The following is a 21,333-nucleotide window of genomic DNA, read 5'->3' as shown; positions in this document are numbered from 1 at the left end:
GGCAAAAGTCAACTAGCAAAAAAGACACTACATCTGATTTAAAAGAAAGAAACCTGACAGAAGATATATTACAAAATCTTACATCTGAAACACTTGGAACAAAGTATACATTAGTGGATAACCTCAAAAAGAAAACTGGCAAAAAGGAGTCAGAAGAACAGGAAAAAATACAAAATTCTGAGGTTTAAGTAGACAAGGAAAAGAACCATTAAACTAACTACCAAAATTTAAACATAAACTTTCAGTTGGCAAAACAGACTAACACAAAGAAGTGGAAGCACACTGCCAAAATGAAAGCATGCAAGGAGAATTATTCAAGAAAAATGTCAAATCAAACATTTATTGGGTGCTACATACTTAGTGGATACAGCTCTCCATTTGTGAGAACAAAAAGACTGCACTTTTTTGCTACCCATCTCCCTTTTTTCTTGGGCATAGGTATGATGATGCTGCTGATGACCGAGACCTTAAATGTTTTCGATGGATAAGATATTTGAGATGACAAATCACCACAGAAAATGGACTGAAATTAGTATGCTACTATGAAACAATTATATGGAACAATAATGGTACCGCATCTAGTCAGTCATGTGGGAAGTCTTTCCTATAGCACAGACATGTAACATTACTGAATTATTCCACGTCCACTTTTTTTTTTTTTTTCATAAGCTTGTAGTGCAACCTGGTTACACAGAATATGCATTACAATTACCTTTCCATTAAACATGATTTCTCTGCCTTTAATAGTTTCACCATTGCTGTGCTTTGTGGTGTAGCGTTTATGAAGAGGATGGTGTTTAACTGATTCTGTCACTAGTATCAAAGTGAACTTACTGATATCTGATCAGAGTTTAGTGTGGGACACAGGAAAAACGATTCAACCAGTACTCTGTCAGTGATTTCTACATTCTGCAGCATAGCAAAATATGTATTTTTTTAGTAGGTGCATCTTTTTTTAAACAAACTACCTGATTTCCTATTAAAAATCCAGTAGGCAGCAAAAATGGTTCCAAATCTTATTTAACTTTTTTCAACCAACATTCTCAGAGTGTACCTTATGTCAACCCTAGATATATTTTGGAGGCATTTACTTTAATTTTTTTAAAGACAAAATAAGACATACGTCTTTTCCTACCATACACACTGTGGAGCTACAGTAAATGCATAGACACAAACTGACTATTGACTAGTTTTGCAGCAAATATCCAACAATACATGTTTATGTAAAGTACTCTGTCTTACTGATGAAACAGTATCATCATTATCACACCAAATACGTAGTATTTTAAAAATAAGAAATCATTCGTTGACCTGAAAGACCAGAAGCCAACCATTTCCCATTAACCTGAGTAATCCATAGGGACTTTCAAATTAGATACTGGAAAGAAATACGTATTTCGAAGAGGGAGCTGAATTGACATTTCAAGATATTGAAATAGTATTATTTGCATTTGCTATATAAATGCTGAAAAAAAAAATTATGTGAAAGGGACTAAATAAATAACATATTAACATTAAATTAAAATCCCTCAATGCTTGCTGCACTAAATATAACGAGGAATGTGAAACTTATTCCCTTGCACTGGAATGGTAAGTAGTGGAGGATTAGTTAGAAGTAAAGACAGCAGAAAACAATTTAAAAATGCCATGTACTAGTCTCAAACCATTTGTTTTTTAAATCAAGCACACACGAGATGAAATGATTAGCTGTAGTTACAACAACTCAAAGCTTCATAAAAGTCTGCAACAGAGAGACACAACGGAGTATAAATACGGTGCAAAAAGTCTGGGACAAATTCCATGACATCTAGCCATCCTGTAATGTTTCAGAGTCGTCACAATTATTTCAATGGCTTGGAAACCAGAATGTGTTCACACAGTCATCAAGCTATTAACTTTAAGTTACATGTAATGAAAAAAATAACTTAATTCACGACTATGGTACTGAGTACAGTCAAAGGGAGAAACAGTAGAAAAATCACAAATGTGTTGATGGGACACGTAACACAAGATACCATTACCAGCAGTTAACCACAAAAGAAACCAAATTTATGTCTTGACATTGGAATGAAATTCTGTGGGAAATGGGTTACATGTCACTGGCAGTTCCCCCCCCCCCCCCCCCTCTCTCTCTCTCTCTCTTCTCACACACACACACACACACACACACACACACACACACACACACACACACACACACAAACCAAAGATATTAAATGACAAGTATGTGTTAATATACCCCATAAAAATAATAGTAATCAGTCTTTTTTGTAAGTTCAGAAATATCTCTCATAGTTGTCCCAAAACACATCAGAACTGGAAAGTTGGAAATGTACTGCACAGCGCATCTTTCCACTTAACAAACAGAGCAAACATCTCCAAATAAATCAGTGTTACTACTGTCTCTCTTAACTTTTGATGTACAATATTTCATACAAAAGGAAAATTCAGCTGAGAACACTGATAAATTATGAGCCAGAATTGCTGGGTAGTATATACATCGATTAGGGGAAATGTTTAATCCTGCTGATGCATGCATATGAAAGCAAAACTGATGATTCAGTCTCAGTTTCTGTAACTTCAAGTTCCTTCCTCATGAATGAGAAAGCGATAGGTTGGTGGACGTGTATCACCCTCCTCCTAAATGCAGGTGGGCCCCTCTCGCCCTGAGCGACCTTCCCTTCGTTTCTCGGTCTTGCCGAACATATCCCCCTCCCCTTACTGAGAAAGGGAGTAATAGTTCCAAAAACTAAAAATAGTGTAATAAATTTTACTTTCATGGTCATGCATTGGTAGTCCTAAACATTCCTCTCCCTGTAGGTAAGTACTTGTCAGCAGTTACATCTCTTAATTTACTAATTTGCAATCCTTTTGTTGACCTAAAGCATGAGTGTACAGGAATACCATATAGCAAGGAGAAATTCAAATTTGTGAAAACCAGAACAGAAACATTTTGCTAAGGGCATTAGTCTTAGTTCTGAACTACAGAAAGTGACATTTATTTACAACCAATCATTTCATCTCGGCAGCTTTTACAGCATGTATTACATGGTAACAAAAAAGGGAACTTTAACCTCCGAACGCCTACAACAACTTCCACAGGCATTTCAAATCTGGAGGACGAGACCAGCCGACGAGATGTTGTCACCACCTCCAGCAGTCTGGTGGGCACGGGTACAGACCAGGACGGGCGCAACGCAAATCTCAACAGGCACAGGAGGTACTGGCAGATCATCCCGGCTGACATCATCCTCCCCCAACACCTCCTCCCAACAGGACACAGGTTTCTCCACGTCCAGAGGGACGCGCCGACTGCCGGGGGCCACAGATGTCGAGAAGCTCTCGTCCATTATCAGCATAGCTTTACCAATGTCCACCTGCAATCAGACAAATGTGTACAAAAAAATTCAGGTCAACATGTCCTTCGATATCAGACGACAGTGCACTTCTGTTCAGTCACTCACAGCCCTTATAATATGTTAAAACATGGAATGCTGTACAAATGATTTAGTCAACGTCTTCCAAGCACCACACCTCTCGAGTACACAAATACTGGGGTGGCATGCCTGCAGAACACCTTTTCAAATGGAAAACAATGTCCCTGATGAAGGTCATATGCTATGATGTAAAGTATCCACAGGTCGACCTCTGAACAAAGTCTTAAATTCTGACATTTAGTTTCCAGTTAAACACAAGTATAAAGAATCGGTTTAAGCAAGTGATCTCCCTACCTAACAATACCAATAAATCAAAAGAGAATAGAGTTTCATTTTTCAAAAAAGGTGTCGACATCTGTGTCCCTCCCATTCCAGTTATTACCAATTCATTTACTTTTTATGGGGAATATGAATAAAACGTACATCACCCATCTTCATCACTACCGTGGAGTACATCTTGTTGATTGAATTTAAGTCTGATTTCTTTAAAAATAAAGAGTAACAGGCTAAATACCATTCTCCCCCCCCCCCCCCAAATTTCTATTAGCGGCAACCAATTTCAATTGTTACAATTTTGACAGATTCGCGAGCAATGCCTGATGGTGACAGCTACAGTTTGGTAGCATACAGCAGCTCTGAGCACTGCCTACTATGTAGATTAATTATGGTCAGATGATGGTTAAAACAGAAACAAGTCACCACCAACAGAAAACTGAAAAAAAGTTGTTATGTAGATCGTTACCATTTATTCTTATACAGGGTGGAGAAAAATTGTCACAAAATTTTAACCCTGGGTAGTTGATGCCAATAGGAACCAAAATTACTAATGCTGTGTAGGTCGACAATGCACCATTTTTAAACTACGGAAACTTGGCGCCACACGCTCCGATGGCTGTGAGATTGCCCTGTTGCCGTCTGTCGGTTGACGGGCAGCACTATTGTCGTCAGTTCACACATACAAATGTCCCTCACCCCATCACTGCCCCAATGTGATATGCACACGTGTCGAATAGGTCTTGCTGTTTGTCTGAACCTCACGTCAGAGGCCTCCACACGTAAACTTCGCTTCGAAGCACACACATGTCACCTGCGATTTAGTCACGCAGTAAGCATGGTATTACAGTATTCATTTGAAAAAAACGAGATATGATTTTTTTTATGGACTAGCCAACAGTAATTAACATGAAGCTCGACGGTTGTACGACGAACAGTACCCAGCAAGACGCCACCCACACCTGCAAACGTTTACAGCAATTCCCCGGCAACTCGGTGAAACAGGCTCGTTAGCAGGATATCATGGTGATGCTGGAAGACCCCGAACACGACGGGATGCTGCATTTGGTGACTGTTCTTGAGCACTTCGAGGAAGCACCTATGACAAGTACTCGAGTGGTTGGACACGACAGGAGGGGGGCTCATTCATCGGCCAGCATCCATTTAGCTTCCACCCTGTCCAAGACCTAAATCCTGTGACGTACTATGAACACAGGCTAGGATTCTGCTGGTGGTTTCTGCAACATGTTGCATGAGTTCCCGACTTCCCCGCCATTTTGTGTTGTTTACCGGCGAGTGCACCACCCATTGGGATGGCCTTTACAACACTCAAAACATTCAGTACTGGGCAAAGGGTAATCCTCAAGTCACATACGTCCACAGACACCAAGAACGATGTCTGCTCAACATTTGGACACGCATTGTGGGTGACCATCTGACTGGGTGAGTCCGTCTACCTCCTCAACTTGATGGGGCAAATTACCTTCACTTTTTGCAAGAAACTCTAACCGGCCTGCTGGAAGGTATTCCCCTGGACATACAGCTATGCGTGTGGTTGCAGCATGATGGGGTGCCCACACGTAACAGTCATGCTGTGCACAGATATTTAAATGAATCCTTCAATGGCCGGGTAATTGGCAGAGGTGCTCGAAGGACATGGCCACCGCGAAATCAGACCTCATGTCACTTGACTTTTTCCTGTGGGGATTCTTGAATGTTCTAGTTCACCCGCCCGGACACGAACTACTTAGAAACAAAGAGGAATTAATGGATCGCATTCGACATGCCACCAATTACATCAGGGCAATGCCAGGAATTTTAGAAAGAGTTCAGCTAAACACCGTTTGACATTACCAAGCTTGATAGTGTCAGAGGGTCACCAGTTTGAGCACCTGCTCTAAGTACACAAAGTCCTAGCTACAAAAAAACGCCCTTTACAGGGCCGAAACTATTTGTAAACGACTTTCTGTATGCGAACTAACAGCTGTTGACAGGTTTGTTCCCAGTACATATTAACATGAAACTACAATGGATGTGTCGGGACCCTGGCGAATTTGCCCCCAGAGTGGAAGGCTGGTGTGCTACCACCGAGCATGCGGATACATTGCGATCTCCGGCAAGCAAAGCATTCACGATCACGTGTGGTCCAGAGCAACAGGGCAATACTGTGGCCAATCGGAGCATGTGGCGCCAAGTTTCCGTAGATTAAAAATTGTGCTTTGTCGACCTACACAACATTAGTAATTTTGGTTCCTACTGGCATCAGCTATCCAGGGTTAAAATTTTGTGACACAATTTTTCTCCACTCTGTACAAATGAAACTGTGGATGTTCCAAACATGTTGCCAACATTTCTTACTTCTTTACCTAACAGAGAAAATTTCTCATTTTATTATACTTTTTTCAGACACCTGTTTATGGCTAAATGAATTTCCTGAAAATCACTGATAATATGAAGTTTAACAGTTAATGATTTTGAAGTTCATGACCAGCAGTTTATAGTGTGTAATAACCCTACTTACTATTTTTATGTCTCTTCCAAGGGAAATAATAATACAAGGTAGAGATATATAAAAAATTAAGGAGTTTTTGGGTATTTGGAGATGTATGATGGGTCTTGGCTCTATTTTTGTATATTATAATGATTATTTTTTGGGAGTCTGAAATGTAATTCTGATTGGAAGAAGCATATTTTGTTGTATTTGGCCAAGTTTCTTTATCAACTGACTATAATAATATTTGCTGTAGCTGGAGTGGTGGAAGTCAGTTTTTGAGTCAGGCTATCCTATAACTCCCAAATGAATTATGTTATTGCCATCAACCAAATGCCAAATAAACAGTTTCAATACATAAATAGGGATACATCATTACTTGCCTAACGGGTGAGGCACTGAGTAGCAAATATACAAGCAGAAATGACTAAAAATTGCTTAACATTCAAAGTCTTTCATGGCTAACACACAATCACAGCATACACAAACTTTGCTGCAGGCGCTGTATGTATGTGGGGTATATCAATATATTAACCTGGGAATTTGTAAATTGTGGCCAAACACATGCTTGACCACCCGGTCACAGTGCATGGTACACATCGTAACATGGTTGACTCCTACAGAATTTGGATACTCACAACACTCCCCACTCTTTCTGAACTGCAAAGAGAGGAGCTCCTCATACACAACCATATACTTATTATTCACATAACACTGCTAGTGACAGGAACTGACACTAGACCACCAACGCATCACAAGGTTTATCACCTTCTTGTTAGGTGTTATATGTGATGTTTCAATAGTCTGGTAAAGCTATTGTTTATGGGTTTGCAGCACACTAGATCAATTACACAACACCAATGGGTGTTAGCCTATTTCATTTAGAAACATCCAAAGTATCAAGATTCACTTTTTATGTTATTGATGACTAGTTTCACGTTACCTGAACCAGTTTTCAAATCATCCTGCACGATGGAAAGTTAAAATTATAATTTATCCAATAAGATGCTACAAAAATTATTTAGTGCATGTAACAAGACACACTGTATTGTAGCAACATATACGAATCAGACAGACAAAACAGTATTCTCCAGAATAGCATAGGAAGCATGTTAAGATTACTTTAAAGTCAGTACTGCAATTAGACAGTTGCTTATTTGCAGTGTTACATTTACACTTACACAGTGCAAATGTAACACTGCAAATAAATACCAGTCTAATGGCAGTACTGATTTTAAAGAAATATACTATGACCTGGCCCCGCATTATGAAAAAATTATTAAATGTCAAGACTGCACATATACATATAACCACAGCAAGTTTAACCATGAATAGTGACAGAATAAGCATTTAACTGACAGTCTACTTCCTCCACTGCCACAAGGAATCCTGAGGCAGAGAGTGCACCATCAAGGTTTAAGAGAATGTCTTTATTACAACTAGCAAACATCAAGAATAAAGCAATTAATACAATAAAAGTGCAAGTAAAGTACCACACTTAAGCTCTTTAATTTTTTCTCCGAAAACAGGGCATTTAAAATCAATGAACAGTAAATAGCTACAGCACCACTCACAGTATACACAAAAAAAAGTCATATGCTATAGTGACACAGATCATGATTCACTGTCAACCATAAAGTAATGTGGAAAAAAATCGAATAGTATGAGATGGAAAAATCACCATCGCCTTTCAAACTTGTAAATCAATACTTAACCAGAAACAAACCTAACAGAATGTGTAAATATAAAAATCACTTTTAAAGAACACTTCATTAGTGAAGACAGAAATTAAAATGCTATATTTTCTCTTACACTGCAGCAAATGTGGGGGCCCATAAAAGCATATATCAAATTGACATAGTTGTATGACCAAACAGTAAAGTATGAATATCAGGCACCTAAAAGGGAGAGGTGAGGAATGGAAGAACTTGTAAAAGGGGACGAGAATGTTCATAGTGAACTCCTTTGCATACAATTAATTCATTACTCCCCCTCCCTTCTGCCATCCCCGTCGCCTTTTCGGCCAGGTTTGTAGTGACCTACTCTTTGATATGTCTGCATAAGCAGAAGAAACTAACGATCAAAGTCCGAAAACTGTTCAATTAACCAAAACAAATTCTCCAAGTATAACACCAACACAAAACAGTGATCCGTCTTCGAATCACAACTACATACAAGAATAATATAGAAAACAACTGAAATAATTTCCTACTAGTCTCCGTCAGAGACTTCTCCGATATACCAAGCCTAATCCAGAGATCAGCGAGAAGATCCAAGCCGGGCTGCTGGGGCGGCAGGTATCCATGTCTGCTGGCGGTCGATGAACTGCTGATGTGCGGCAGAGCACCGGCCTTTATAGCGCTTCGGCGGATGAGTAAATTAGAAATAATTTAGGTATACCTTATATTCTCTGGTCTTTTTCCTTGAATTCACCACTGGTTGATCATCAGCTTTCCCTCCTGATGCAGCTTCATGGCTTATGCACTAACCGATTAACACAGCCTTGAATTCCAGTGTGAGCTACAGTCTGTTGGTACCTATCAGTTGCTGTTCATTGGGAGTTGTTATGATACAATATGTTTTAGTTTAGTTCAGTTTAGTTTTAGTAAAATAGTCTGGGCCCCTTTTACCAGCATATGGGTTATGTAAGGATTCTTAGAAATAACCCATGTGAATGATTTGCAATGTTGTTCCTTAGTATATTCCCAGTTCCGAGTCTTAATCAACTGTAAACAATGAAATGCAATATGTTGCATTTTTGCTCCAATGTCTAACAAGTTTGTTCTCACTACTATTACGTTTAGATTGTTTTATATTCCTGTAAGGTTTTTAGTAAGGCCTACATGGATTATAACAACTCGGTATCCAATAATATGTCTGTTATTATTAGTTTTGTCTTGGTTTATTTTACTGCCCGACATTCTGGGCAGTTCGGCAAAGGCGCTTGTTACTTGGTCCTGTATCTCCTTGTTGACTTCTTTTATCAATCCTCTCTTTTTCCTTCTTCCTTTTCCCCCACTTATTTCCCCCCTAACTTTTTCCTCCCTTCCCTACACTCCCCCCCCCCCCACCCCTCCGGCCCCTTTTTCCTCCTGAGAGTTGTTCCATTCCTGCCTCTCCCCGAGATGGCCTCTACCCTTTCCTTTAACCCTTTCTGTAGTTTAGATATCTGCTTTTCCCACTTAACTGTTTTATTGTTGTTGTTGTGGTCTTCAGTCCTGAGACTGGTTTGATGCAGCTCTCCATGCTATTCTATCCTGTGCAAGCTTCTTCGTCTCCCAGTACCTACCGCAACCTACATCCTTCTGAATCTGCTTAGTGTATTCATCTCTTGGTCTCCCTCTATGATTTTTACCCTCCACGCTGCCCTCCAATACTAAACTGGTGATCCCTCGATGTCTCAGAACATGTCCTACCAACCGATCCCTTCTTCTAGTCAAGTTGTGCCACAAACTTCTCTTCTCCCCAACCCTATTCAATACTTCCTCATTAGTTATGTGATCTACCCATCTAATCTTCAGCATTCTTCTGTAGCACCTCATTTTAAAAGCTTCTATTCTCTTCTTGTCCAAACTATTTATCATCCATGTTTCACTTCCATACATAGCTACACTCCATACAAATACTTTCAGAAACGACTTCCCGACATTTAAATCTATACTCGATGTTAACAAATTTTTCTTCTTCAGAAACACTTTCCTTGCCATTGCCAGTCTACATTTTATATCCTCTCTACTTCGACCATCATCAGTTATTTTGCTCCCCAAATAGCAAAACTCCTTTACTACTGTAAGTGTCTCATTTCCTAACCTAATGTAATTCCCTCAGCATCACCCAACTTAATTCGACTACATTCCATTATCCTCGTTTTGCTTTTGTTGATGTTATATCCTCCTTTCAAGACACTATCCATTCCGTTCAACTGCTCTTCCAAGTCCTTTGCTGTCTCTGACAGAATTACGATGTCATCGGTGAACCTCAAAGTTTTTATTTCTTCTCCATGTATTTTAATACCTACTCCAAATTTTTCTTTTGGTTCCTTCACTGCTTGCTCAATATACAGATTGAATAACATCGGGGAGAGGCTACAACTCTGCCTCACTCCCTTCCCAACCACTGCTTCCCTTTCATGCCCCCTCGACTCTTATAACTGCCATCTGGTTTCTGTGCAAATTGTAAATAGCCTTTCGCTCCCTGTATTTTACCCCTGCCACCTTTAGAATTTGAAAGAGAGTATTCCAGTCCACATTGTCAAAAGCTTTCTCTAAAGTTTACAAATGCTAGAAACGTAGGTTTGCCCTTCCTTAATTTAGCTTCTAAGATAAGTCGTAGGATCAGTATTGCCTCACGTGTTCCAACATTTCTACGGAATCCAAACTGATCTTCCCAAGGTCGGCTTCTACTAGTTTTTTCCACTCGTCTGTAAAGAATTCGTGTTAGTATTTTGCAGCTGTGACTTATTAAACTGATAGTTCGGTAATTTTCACATCTGTCAACACCTGCTTTCTTTGGGATTGGAATTATTATATTCTTCTTGAAGTCTGAGGGTATTTCGCCTGTCTCATACATCTTGCTCACCAGATGGTAGAGTTTTCTCAGGACTGTCTCTCCCAAGGCCGTCAGTAGTTCTAATGGAATGTTGTCTACTCCGGGGGCCTTGTTTCGACTCAGCTCTTTCGGTGCTGTGTCAAACTCTTCACGCAGTATTCTATCTCCCATTTCATCTTCATCTACATCCTCTTCCATTTCCATAATATTGTCCTCAAGTACATCGCTCTTGTATAGACCCTCTATATACTCCTTCCACCTTTCTGCTTTCCCCTCTTTGCTTAGAACTGGGTTTCCATCTGTGCTCTTGATGTTCATGCAAGTGGTTCTCTTATCTCCAAAGGTCTCTTTAATTTTCCTGTAGGCAGAATCTATCTTACCCCTAGTGAGATAAGCCTCTACATACTTACATTTGTCCTCTAGCCATCCCTGCTTAGCCATTTTGCACTTCCTGTCGATCTCATTTTTGAGACGTTTGTATTCCTTTTTCCCTTCTTCATTTACTGCATTTTTATATTTTCTCCTTTCATCAATTTCACATCTTCTGTTACCCAAGGATTTCTACTAGCCCTTGTCTTTTTACCTACTTGATCCTCTGCTGCCTTCACTACTTCATCCCTCAGAGCTACCCATTCTTCTTCTACTGTATTTCTTTCCCCCATTCCTGTCAATTGTTCCCTTACGCTCTCCCTGAAACTCTGTACAACCTCTGGTTTAGTCAATTTATCCAGGTCCCATCTCCTTAAATTCCTTATATAGATATATAAAGTTGCTATGGCGAGGGTCAGAAAATCCCTGTGAGATAGAACAGTTGCAATAAGACTCCCCTAAATTGAATGTTTTTTGTGCCATATCCCAGTGGAAAGTTTCGAGAAATTTCTTTTTAAGTGGAGCAACTGTAGCTAGTGTTTGCTATCTTGATGTGCAAGAACTACGGCTCTCTCCTCAAGCTGAGCCACATAACTTTATCTGACGGCAAGATGGTGCATCATCTAAAAGGCATAACTCAGTACACAATTGGTTGAACAAAGTTTTACTTGACCGCTGGATTCGCTGCAAGAGGCCAATGACAGAGCTTGTTCTGCATGGCTTCCACATTTACACACAATCTGCGACCATGTGATTTTTACCTTTGGAGGTTCATACAGGATCATATGTATATGGTTCCGTTACCAACTAATCTACATGGCTAGAAACAGCATTGCTGCAACAATAACTCCGAACACACTGATCAAGGTTTGGCAAGAACTCACCTATCAACGCTATTGAACATTTGTAAGACAAAGTGTTTCAGCTGCTCTTTCATTAGATGTAAGTTGAATGTAAGAAATGCTACATAAGACTTAAAACCCATATATTCATTTTGGAACCCCCTGTAGTTTGTTTCTTCCCCACATTATTTTATGGTTTATAGTGAATGATGATACAAATCACTATAGCGTATGGCTTTTGTCTGCTGCTGTTTACTCTTCATTGGTTTGAACTGTCTTGGTGTTTTTTAAATTGTTTTATTCTTTATGATTGGATAATAATTGTAATAAAGACAGTCCCTAAATCCTGATGGGACATCCCTATCTGAAGTTTCCTTGTGGCAGCAGAGGAAGCAGGTTATCAGTTATATGCTTATTCTGTCACTATTCATTGTTAAGGGTAATACATAAACCCTATACCTACAGTATTAAATGTGCAATATTTATGACCCTTTGTCTCAGAACTTTTGGCAGATAGAGATCCTAAATTTTTGGGAAGTATAGTTTCACTCCTTTTCTGATTACTGAACCAGAATCATAATAGGCAGACAAATAATTAGTTACGACTTTTTAAAATTTATGTTCAACTTTTTTAAAGCCACTTTTGCTTCTTTAAGTAAAAAACCACTATAGGTAGAAATGTTTTGGTGGTTCAGCAGCGGTAGTGGTATACTAAGAGGTAATACTGTGTAAAATTAGATATATGTATCTGTAAGAGTTTCTGAGATGATGGGTCAAATATTAAAAAAGAAGTCATTTTCAGGAAATCAAGTTTAAATTTTTCATTTCATAGTAACTCTCATATGGAGGCATGCCAGCTCCTAAGCACAGCCAGGCCCATAATCAACATTATCTGGATCCTGTTCTTCACCATCCTGCAAACCTAAAGGCTTCTTTCTTTTCCTGCCTGTTGCTTCTTCAGTCATTTCCTCTGCTGCATGCTGGGCTTTCACAACTCCAAGTCAATCCATTCCCTGGAACACTTGCAGTTTGTTGGCTCCTGGAGTGATACCAAGTTGCTCTCGTACCCTAATTCTTCCCTTATTACCATTATTAAATGTTATCACAGTGTCACAAACACCAAAGCGTAGAGTCTTCATTCCTACAAAGACATTTTTAGTACATGGGTCCAGATGACATTATTGAAAGACTCATTCAGGTTTTGAGTTCAACCATGGAGACATTTGGAAAGAAGGTCAGGATGAGCTAACTCCCTCTATATATTGGTTTAGTAGCTTCCATCACTGCTGAAGGCATGCTATTGCTGTGCCTAAATTATTCCTCTGTATCCGCTGCACGAGCTTTGTGGTACTTGCATCCTGAATCAGCACCAGGTGGGCAAAGACCATGTATAGGTGCATTATCAGTGGATAATTTGTGGAAGAATGTAGTCCACACTGCTCTTTTAATCCCTTACGAACCATGTGTATTGTTTCTTATTGCCATTCCATAATACTGTTGGAGTTCAGCAATGTTTTTGTCTGTTAAGTCATTCTTTACCATTTAGAGTCTCCACAAAATGTATATGCAATACCACTATTTCTGTTTACACACTGCATCCAACCTCTTAACACATACACTGACATGAATTCAAGTAGCAAATAGCTGAAAACCACAGGCTTCCAGACTGAATAGTTCTGGAAAGAGACGTACTTAAAGAAGTCAGTGCAGAATGACTGGATATTTTTACACTTGCACAATTGACTTTGACATAATAAAAACTATGCTTCCAAGTAGAATTAATCGACACATGATGCATCAAATTATTCAGGAGATATCAAATAATATGAAGAGATGTATAATCTTGACATTGTTTATATGCTATTTCATAAAATACTGTTTTGTCTGTCTAGTATGTATATCCTGATATGATATGTTCTTTATTTTGTTATATGCATGCAAATTTTTTTGTGCCAGTTCGTTGGATGAATTGTAATTTTAACTCTCCGTCTCACAGGATGATTTAAAAATGGGATCAGGTAACCTGAAACTAGTCATCAATCAAATAAGAAGTGAATCTGGAAACTTTGGCTATTTCTATAGTGAACTATCAAATGCTACCGTTCTCGTAACTACTATCATTTCAGTAACTTTTATTTTATATAGGATGAACGTCAACAACTGTGCTATGCACAAATACACACGACACGTAATTTTTGTATGACAGCAGGAGGATGACGTATCTCCTTCTGTAATAGGTCATTACTACATCTGCATAACATTACATTCAGTACAACTGTGTGGCTTTTGTGTCTCTTTCTCTCTTAATTATGGTGCGGTATATTTTTTTATGCTCTTTAAAAGTGTTTTAAACTACAGCAATGTGCAACAACTGTCTTTCTTTAAATTATCGAAGCTGTGGTGTCCACCCAGCAGAAAATATTCTCAGATAGATAGCTTCACCTCAGTAAAAGAAATGAGACCATTTGCTTTACTAGCAAGTTTGCCATCTTGAGCAATGTCCTCACACTGTAAGAGATTTTCTTTTCAGTTTACTATGAATGTGTTCTTCAGCTACGCTAGAAAGTAAAATCAGTGGAGCATCTGTGCAACCTCGCAGGAAATGACATGTAGGAATGTCTGAGTAATGAAAGGCAAAAAAGGCAGACGTGTTTGAAATCGAATGAATCTTGCACTGTGATTAATGCTAACTGAAAATAATTACAATGTAAACAAATTTGCATGAGCACATTCATTCTCTTGTGCCCAACATTGTACGTGATTTATGCTGAAACAGTATGACACCTCTGTGGCACATAAACTGGTCATTCATAAGTGCCGAGTTCATTTTTATAAATTTTTATTTCTCACAGTGTAGGGAGACTGTTCAAGACAGAAAGCAGTAATGATCCAACACACAGCATGTTCCTTAGTAATACAAGCAGTTTCAACTCTTTAGTCAAAATAAGACTTTCTACCCCCCCCCCCTTTTTTTTTTTTAAATAGCATTTTCCAAAAAGCATCATACGGTTTGGTGGTTTTCAGGAATTGCACTAGGGGTGTGTAAAAAGACCATATAGTTTATTTCAGTTAAGGCTTCTGTGTTGAGAAGCCGTGGTCAGTATATAAAAGTATTCCCAAACATTTTGTCTCAGACTATATTACACATCTTCAGATGCAAAAGGGGTAACTGCATAGAAGGCTCAAGGGAACCCTCGAATTTATAGAGATGTATAAAGGGCACCACCATTTGTCACGATGCCACATGTGTTATTATTACTGATTGGTGCCACTGTGCCCAATTAAAGGTAATTGGTCATTATTCTGTTGGTACAAAGTTGGCATCTAAGGTCCCTCTATACATGCACACATAGTAAAGTGTTGTCTCTGCTAAAATACTAGTCCTCACAATTTTCCCTCTCAGAAAGCACGTTCCACTATGGCCGATTTGTATGACCCAGTCGGCACTTACTTTTGTGTTTGGTTAAGAGGGCATTAACACTTTGGTATGTTTCCCATGTACACAACTACATGGAATTTTATATACTACAGGTGTTGCTAGTGGATGTTGAACATCTTTTGCTGTTTTTAAGAATTCCTGTTTTTGCTTGTTGGGTTTAAAGATTGTTTCAAACACACACTTGGCAATGCTTTTCCGTTGGAATCTGTAATCCAATAAAAGGAAATACAGATGGGCTGATTCACTTATTGCTAGCTTTAAAAAATTGTTGCTCCATTAAGAAAGTGGATTAAGCACTCCACCGAATATGAAAGAAAGCCAGTACTAATGAGGAACAATGGCCACCAACTGTCGAAATTTTCCTCTCTTTTATTCCCATGGTTATGGAGGCATCGATAAAGTGTTGGCTTAAGAATGGCAAAAGATGTACTGCATACATTAGGAACACCTGCAGTATGTAAAATTCTATGTAGTTGTGGGCAAATACACAACACTACCACGAAATGAAGTATTAACAACCATTTAGCTGAACACAAATGGAACTGTCATCTGTGACAGACAGACAAAGCTGCCTTAAAAGAACATGCTCTCTTAGATGGAAACCATAAAGCAAAATTCAGCAAATTTTAGCGAATTAAATGCTTTATCTTATGCATATGTATACACAGGTCACCAAGATTTACAAATACCATAATAATTTTAACAGAAATATACAGGGAGTTAAATTTCACAAAATACATTTTAAGTGAGAATGATGACACCTGCCAGAGATAATCAAATACTTGACATCAAGTCATGGATGGCGCTGCCTCCTATACGTCTTTATAAATCTGGGGGAGGGAGGGAGCAGGGGGAGGCTTGAACATTGTCATAGCTTCCTTTTAACTTCCATCATTGTCTCCTGCAGTGAGAGACGAAATGTGTGGGAATCGTCTTATAAATCAACCATGGCCTCTAAGTTCACAACTTTTAAATGAATAAACATGGCTGGGAATGCCTACCTACAGTGCATGATTAATATACGATCCTCTCCCTCATTTTTAGCATGCTGTTAAAATTACTGAGCTTTAGCTGCCTACATTATTGTTGCTCTCTTTCACATGGGCAATACTTTTCATGGTATTTTTAAGCAAGCTGTCACATTTTATACAATTACGCTGACAATACATAGAAATTCACCTGATGTGTCATAAACTTGCCTCTTTTTTTTATTAGTGTGTGACCAAGATCACAAGCAGAGCTTGCAGCCATCACTCAATAGAGGCCACAATAGTACACTTTTTCCCTTATATTGTTCTTAATATACTGGGTGATCAAAAAGTCAGTATAAATTTGAAATCTTAATAAACCACGGAATAATATAGTTAGGGAGGTAAAAATTGACACACATGCTTGGAATGACATGGGGTTTTATTAGAACAAAAGAGTATTGCTAGACGCGTGAAAGATTTCTTACGCGCGTCGTTTGGTGATGATCGTGTGCTCAGCCGCCACTTTCGTCATGCTTGGCCTCCCAGGTCCCCAGACCTCAGTCCGTGCGTGTGATTACTGACTTTGGGGTTACCTGAAGTCGCAAGTGTATCGTGATCGACCGACATCTCTAGGGATGCTGAAAGACAACATCCAACGCCAATGCCTCACCATAACTCCGGACATGCTTTACAGTGCTGTTCACAACATTATTCCTCGACTACAGCTACTGTTGAGGAATGATGGTGGACATATTGTGCATTTCCTGTAAAGAACATCATCTTTGCTTTGTCTTACTTTGTTATGCTAATTATTTCTATTATGATCAGATGAAGCGCCATCCGTCGGACATTTTTTGAACTTTTGTATTTCTTTGGTTCTAATAAAGCCCCATGTCATTCCAAGCATGTGTGTCAATTTGTACCTCTCTATCTACATTATTCCGTGATTTATTCAGTTTTTGATCAACCGGTATAAACAGAATAAACAAAAAAAACTCAATTCTGAGCTTCTGGTAACAACTCGATCTTTCGGTTTGTCATCCCTGTACTGTTCTCCACTCACCTCTTCGGAGGCACAGACGTGACGGTGAGCCGTCAGTGAGGCCTTGGCGGCTGCTGCCATCGTGTTGCGCCATGGCGAGCCCTTCACAGTCATCACTGCCTGATAAGCTAACGTATGGACATGCAAGCGAGTAAGAGGACGGTTGCCGCGGAAGCCCTTACTCTTGCTCAGTACTAACCTGTAACACATTATGATAATTAACAATATGCTCTAGCTACATACAGAAACATAAAAAAATATAAGTATGCTGGAAGATGTACAGGAAATGGTATCAACAGTAACGTCACTGTAGTCGAATAGTGCCTAATATAATGTCACTGGCTTCTCAGCATCTCACTGTCACACCAGAGTTCAGGCTGTCACTTAACTGTGCCCAGAATGCTTGCTCACAAACGCCGTGGAGAATAAGTCCAGCCCATTTTCCATTTGATGACTACATTAATTTACTCATGATAATAGTATTTCTCAACCACTGCACTGTATCAGTGAAACTAACAGCCCTCGTCGAAGATTTACTGTCCTACACTTGTAGTCTCTGCTGGAAATATCACTTTGCCATGAAGAAAAATAATCCTAATACTACTCCTAAAGATCCAACTCCCCAAGACACTATCCAAATTGAACACTGACTGGAACAGTTCCGTCCTCCGTCACAGCGGGACCCACCTTCTCTTCCTCAAAATCATCCGCTCCAAACCTTCCACGAATTTCTCACTTACAGCCTTGGCTCTCAATCTTTCTTGAAAAACCGTAATCCTACTCCCAACATCACCACAGCTGCAGCCCAGGCTATCCGTGATCTGAAGGCTGACCGATCCATTGTCATTCTTCCAGCTGACAAGAGTTCCACGACCGTGGTACTTGATCGTCGGGAGTATGTGGCTGAGGGACTGCGTCAGCTTTCAGACAACACTACATACAAAGTTTGCCAAGGTAATCCCATTCCTGATGTCCAGGCGGAGTTTCAAGGAATCCTTAGAGCCTTAGGCCCCCTACAAAACCTTTCACCTGACTACATCAACCTCCTGAGCCCACCGACACCCCACACCCCTACCTTCTACCTACTTCCTAAAATTCACAATTCCAAATATCCCGGCCGCCCCATTGTAGCTGGTTACCAAGCTCCCACAGAACGTATCTCTGCCTACACAGATCAACACCTTCGACCCATTACATGCAGTCTCCCATCCTTCATCGAAGACACCAACCACTTTCTCGAACACCTGATATCCTTACCCAATCTGTTAGCCCCGGAAACCATCCTTGTAACCATTGATGCCACTTCCTTATACACAAGTATTTCGCATGTAAAGGAACTCGCTGCGATGGAGCACTTCCTTTCATGCCGATCACCTGCTACCCTACCTAAAACCTCTTTCCTCATTACCTTAGCCAGCTTCATCCTAACCCACAACTTCTTCACTTTTGAAGGTCAGATATACCAACAATTAAAGGGAACAGCCATGGGTACCAGGATGGCCCCCTCATACGCCAACCTATTTATGGGTCGCTTAGAGGAAGCCTTCTTGGTTACCCCAGCCTGCCAACCCGAAGTTCGGTACAGATTTACTGATGACATCTTCAGGATCTGGACTCAAGAGTGAAGAAGAACTCCAGAATTTCCTCTCCAACCTGAACTCCTTTGGTTCCATCAGATTCACCTGGTCGGAGGTCAACGCCGAGGAAAGTGGCATGGGATTTGGAGTAGGCCAGCTTCACACATCCATCCACATCAAACCCACCAACAAGCAACAGTACCTCCATTACGACAGCTGCCACCCACTCGATATCAAACGGTCCCTTCCCTACAGCTTAGGTCTTCATGGCAAACGGATCTGCTCCAGTTCTGCATCCCTGAACCATTACACCAAGAACCTGAAAACAGCTTTCGCATCCCGCAACTACCCTCCCTACCTGGCACAGATGCAAATAACCAGAGCCACTTCCTCGTCCCCTCAAACCCAGAACCTCCCACAGAAGAACCCCGAAAGTGCGCCACTTGTGACAGGATACTTTCTGGGACTGGATCAGACTCTGAAAGTGGCTCTCCAGCAGGGATACGACTTCCTCAAATCCTGCCCTGAAATGAGATCCATCCTTCATGAAATCCTCCCCACTCCACCAAGAGTGTCTTTCCGCTGTCCACCTAACCTTCGTAACCTCTTGGTTCATCCCTATGAAATCCCCAAACCACCTTCCCTACCCTCTGGCTCCTACCCTTGTAAGCATCCGTGGTGTAAAACCTGTCCCATGCACCCTCCCACTGCCACCTACTCCAGTCCTGTAACCCGGAAGGTGTACACGATCAAAGGCAGAGCCACGTGTGAAAGCACCCATGTGATTTACCAACTGACATGCCTACACTGTGAAGTCTTCTATGTGGGAATGACCAGCAACAAACTGTCGATTTGCATGAACGGACACAGGCAGACAGTGTTTTTTGGTAATAAGGATCACCTCGTGGCTAAACATGCCTTGGTGCACGGCCAGCACATCTTGACACAGTGTTACACCGTCCGGGTTATCTGGATACTTCCCACTGACACCAGTCTATCAGAACTCTGGAGATGGGAACTTGCCCTTCAGTATATTCTATCTTTCCGTTCTCCACCAGGCCTCAACCTCCGCTAATTTCAAGTTGCCGCCCCTCGTACACCACCTGTCATTCAACAACATCTTTGCCTCTGTACTTCTGCCTCAACTGACATCTCTGCCCAACCTCTTTGCCTGGTAGGCACCAGAGGGTAGGGAAGGTGGTTTGGGGATTTCATAGGGATGAACCAAGAGGTTACAAAGGTTAGGTGGACGGTGGAAAAACATTCTTGGTGGAGTGGGGAGGATTTCATGAAGGATATGTTTGAGGATTAAGTACCCCAAGCATTTTTGTGTTATCATACCATGTAAATGCATACGAACGACCCATCGACCCATCCTTCCCTCCATTTAGATTATCATTACCCAGTGTGTATATCAGATGTACCTTTTCTCACAGCAGAGTAACAACATTCACACGGTTGACTGCCTTCAGCCACCTCCCATCTGCCGTTAGTAGGTGCACTTCACTACCAAACACAATAGCCTCACTCATACACTGTACAGTTACAACACCTTCAAATGCCAATACCTGCCGCACACAAAGTATTACAGATGAATAGCACTGATATGGCCAACAGCCTTGTCACAGTGGTAACATCGGTGCCTGTCAGATCACTGGAATTAAGCACTGTCAGGATTGGCTAGCACTTTGATGCATGATGTTCCAGCGTATCGACAAGCGCCGGCACGACGATGAAGAACACAAGAGCAGAGAAGGCTGTGAGACAACGTCAGCCAATTGCCCACTGACTAGGACCACGCCCTGACAGGAGCGGCCTACACAAGAAGAGAATATAAGTGCCACTCCTGCCAGCCTCGGGTGTACAGTACTAGACCTGACCTAGCAGAGAGTGCTGTGATAGCAGTTATTAGTGATCCGTTGCTTGTATGGACACTGTCTATAGCGAAAGACATTGACTGTTTGCATGTTGCCCATCGCTTGCAACACCATTGGAAACTCAAAGTTTAATACTGTCTGTTTCCTTTATCGTAATAAACACTATTGATGTGATTTGCTTGAATTGTTGAATAGCTATCTGAGAATGCATCATCCTTTAGGCACCCTATAAGACAAGTGGGCAGGACCCCACAAGTGACCATACGAGCTGCTGAGCGCTACTGGCAAGCAGGGCACAGTCAGGTGTTGTGGGGCCAACTGAGGAGCCACTCGACTGAGAAGTAGTGGCTCCGGTCACAAAAACGAACAACAGTAGTGTGCTGACCACATAACACTCCTTATCGGCATCCAGTGATGCCTACCGTATTTACTCGAATCTAAGCCGCACTCGAATCTAAGCCGCACCT

The 21,333-nt window shown here is 40.7% G+C and overlaps 1 protein-coding gene across 2 annotated transcripts in view; it reads right to left on the bottom strand.

Moving 5' to 3' along the window:
• Nucleotides 1-2,163: 2,163 nt before the first annotated feature.
• The window catches only part of LOC124717189 (ADP-dependent glucokinase), an 87,910-nt gene continuing 68,740 nt past the window's right edge, over nucleotides 2,164-21,333 (bottom strand). For both annotated transcript variants that reach the window (XM_047243966.1, XM_047243967.1), the window contains 2 exons: nucleotides 17,434-17,611; nucleotides 2,164-3,377 (listed from right to left, as the gene is read on the bottom strand). In XM_047243966.1, coding sequence (XP_047099922.1) covers nucleotides 3,108-3,377; nucleotides 17,434-17,611 — 448 coding nt within the window. In that variant the 3' untranslated portion in view covers nucleotides 2,164-3,107. The remainder of the gene's footprint in view (nucleotides 3,378-17,433; nucleotides 17,612-21,333) is intronic.

The sequence above is a fragment of the Schistocerca piceifrons genome, chromosome 9 (assembly GCF_021461385.2).
Source record: "Schistocerca piceifrons isolate TAMUIC-IGC-003096 chromosome 9, iqSchPice1.1, whole genome shotgun sequence".
NCBI lineage: Eukaryota > Metazoa > Arthropoda > Insecta > Orthoptera > Acrididae > Schistocerca > Schistocerca piceifrons.
The sequence above is the reverse complement of the archived record's forward strand: the minus strand, read 5'-3'. Positions and strand labels throughout refer to the sequence as shown.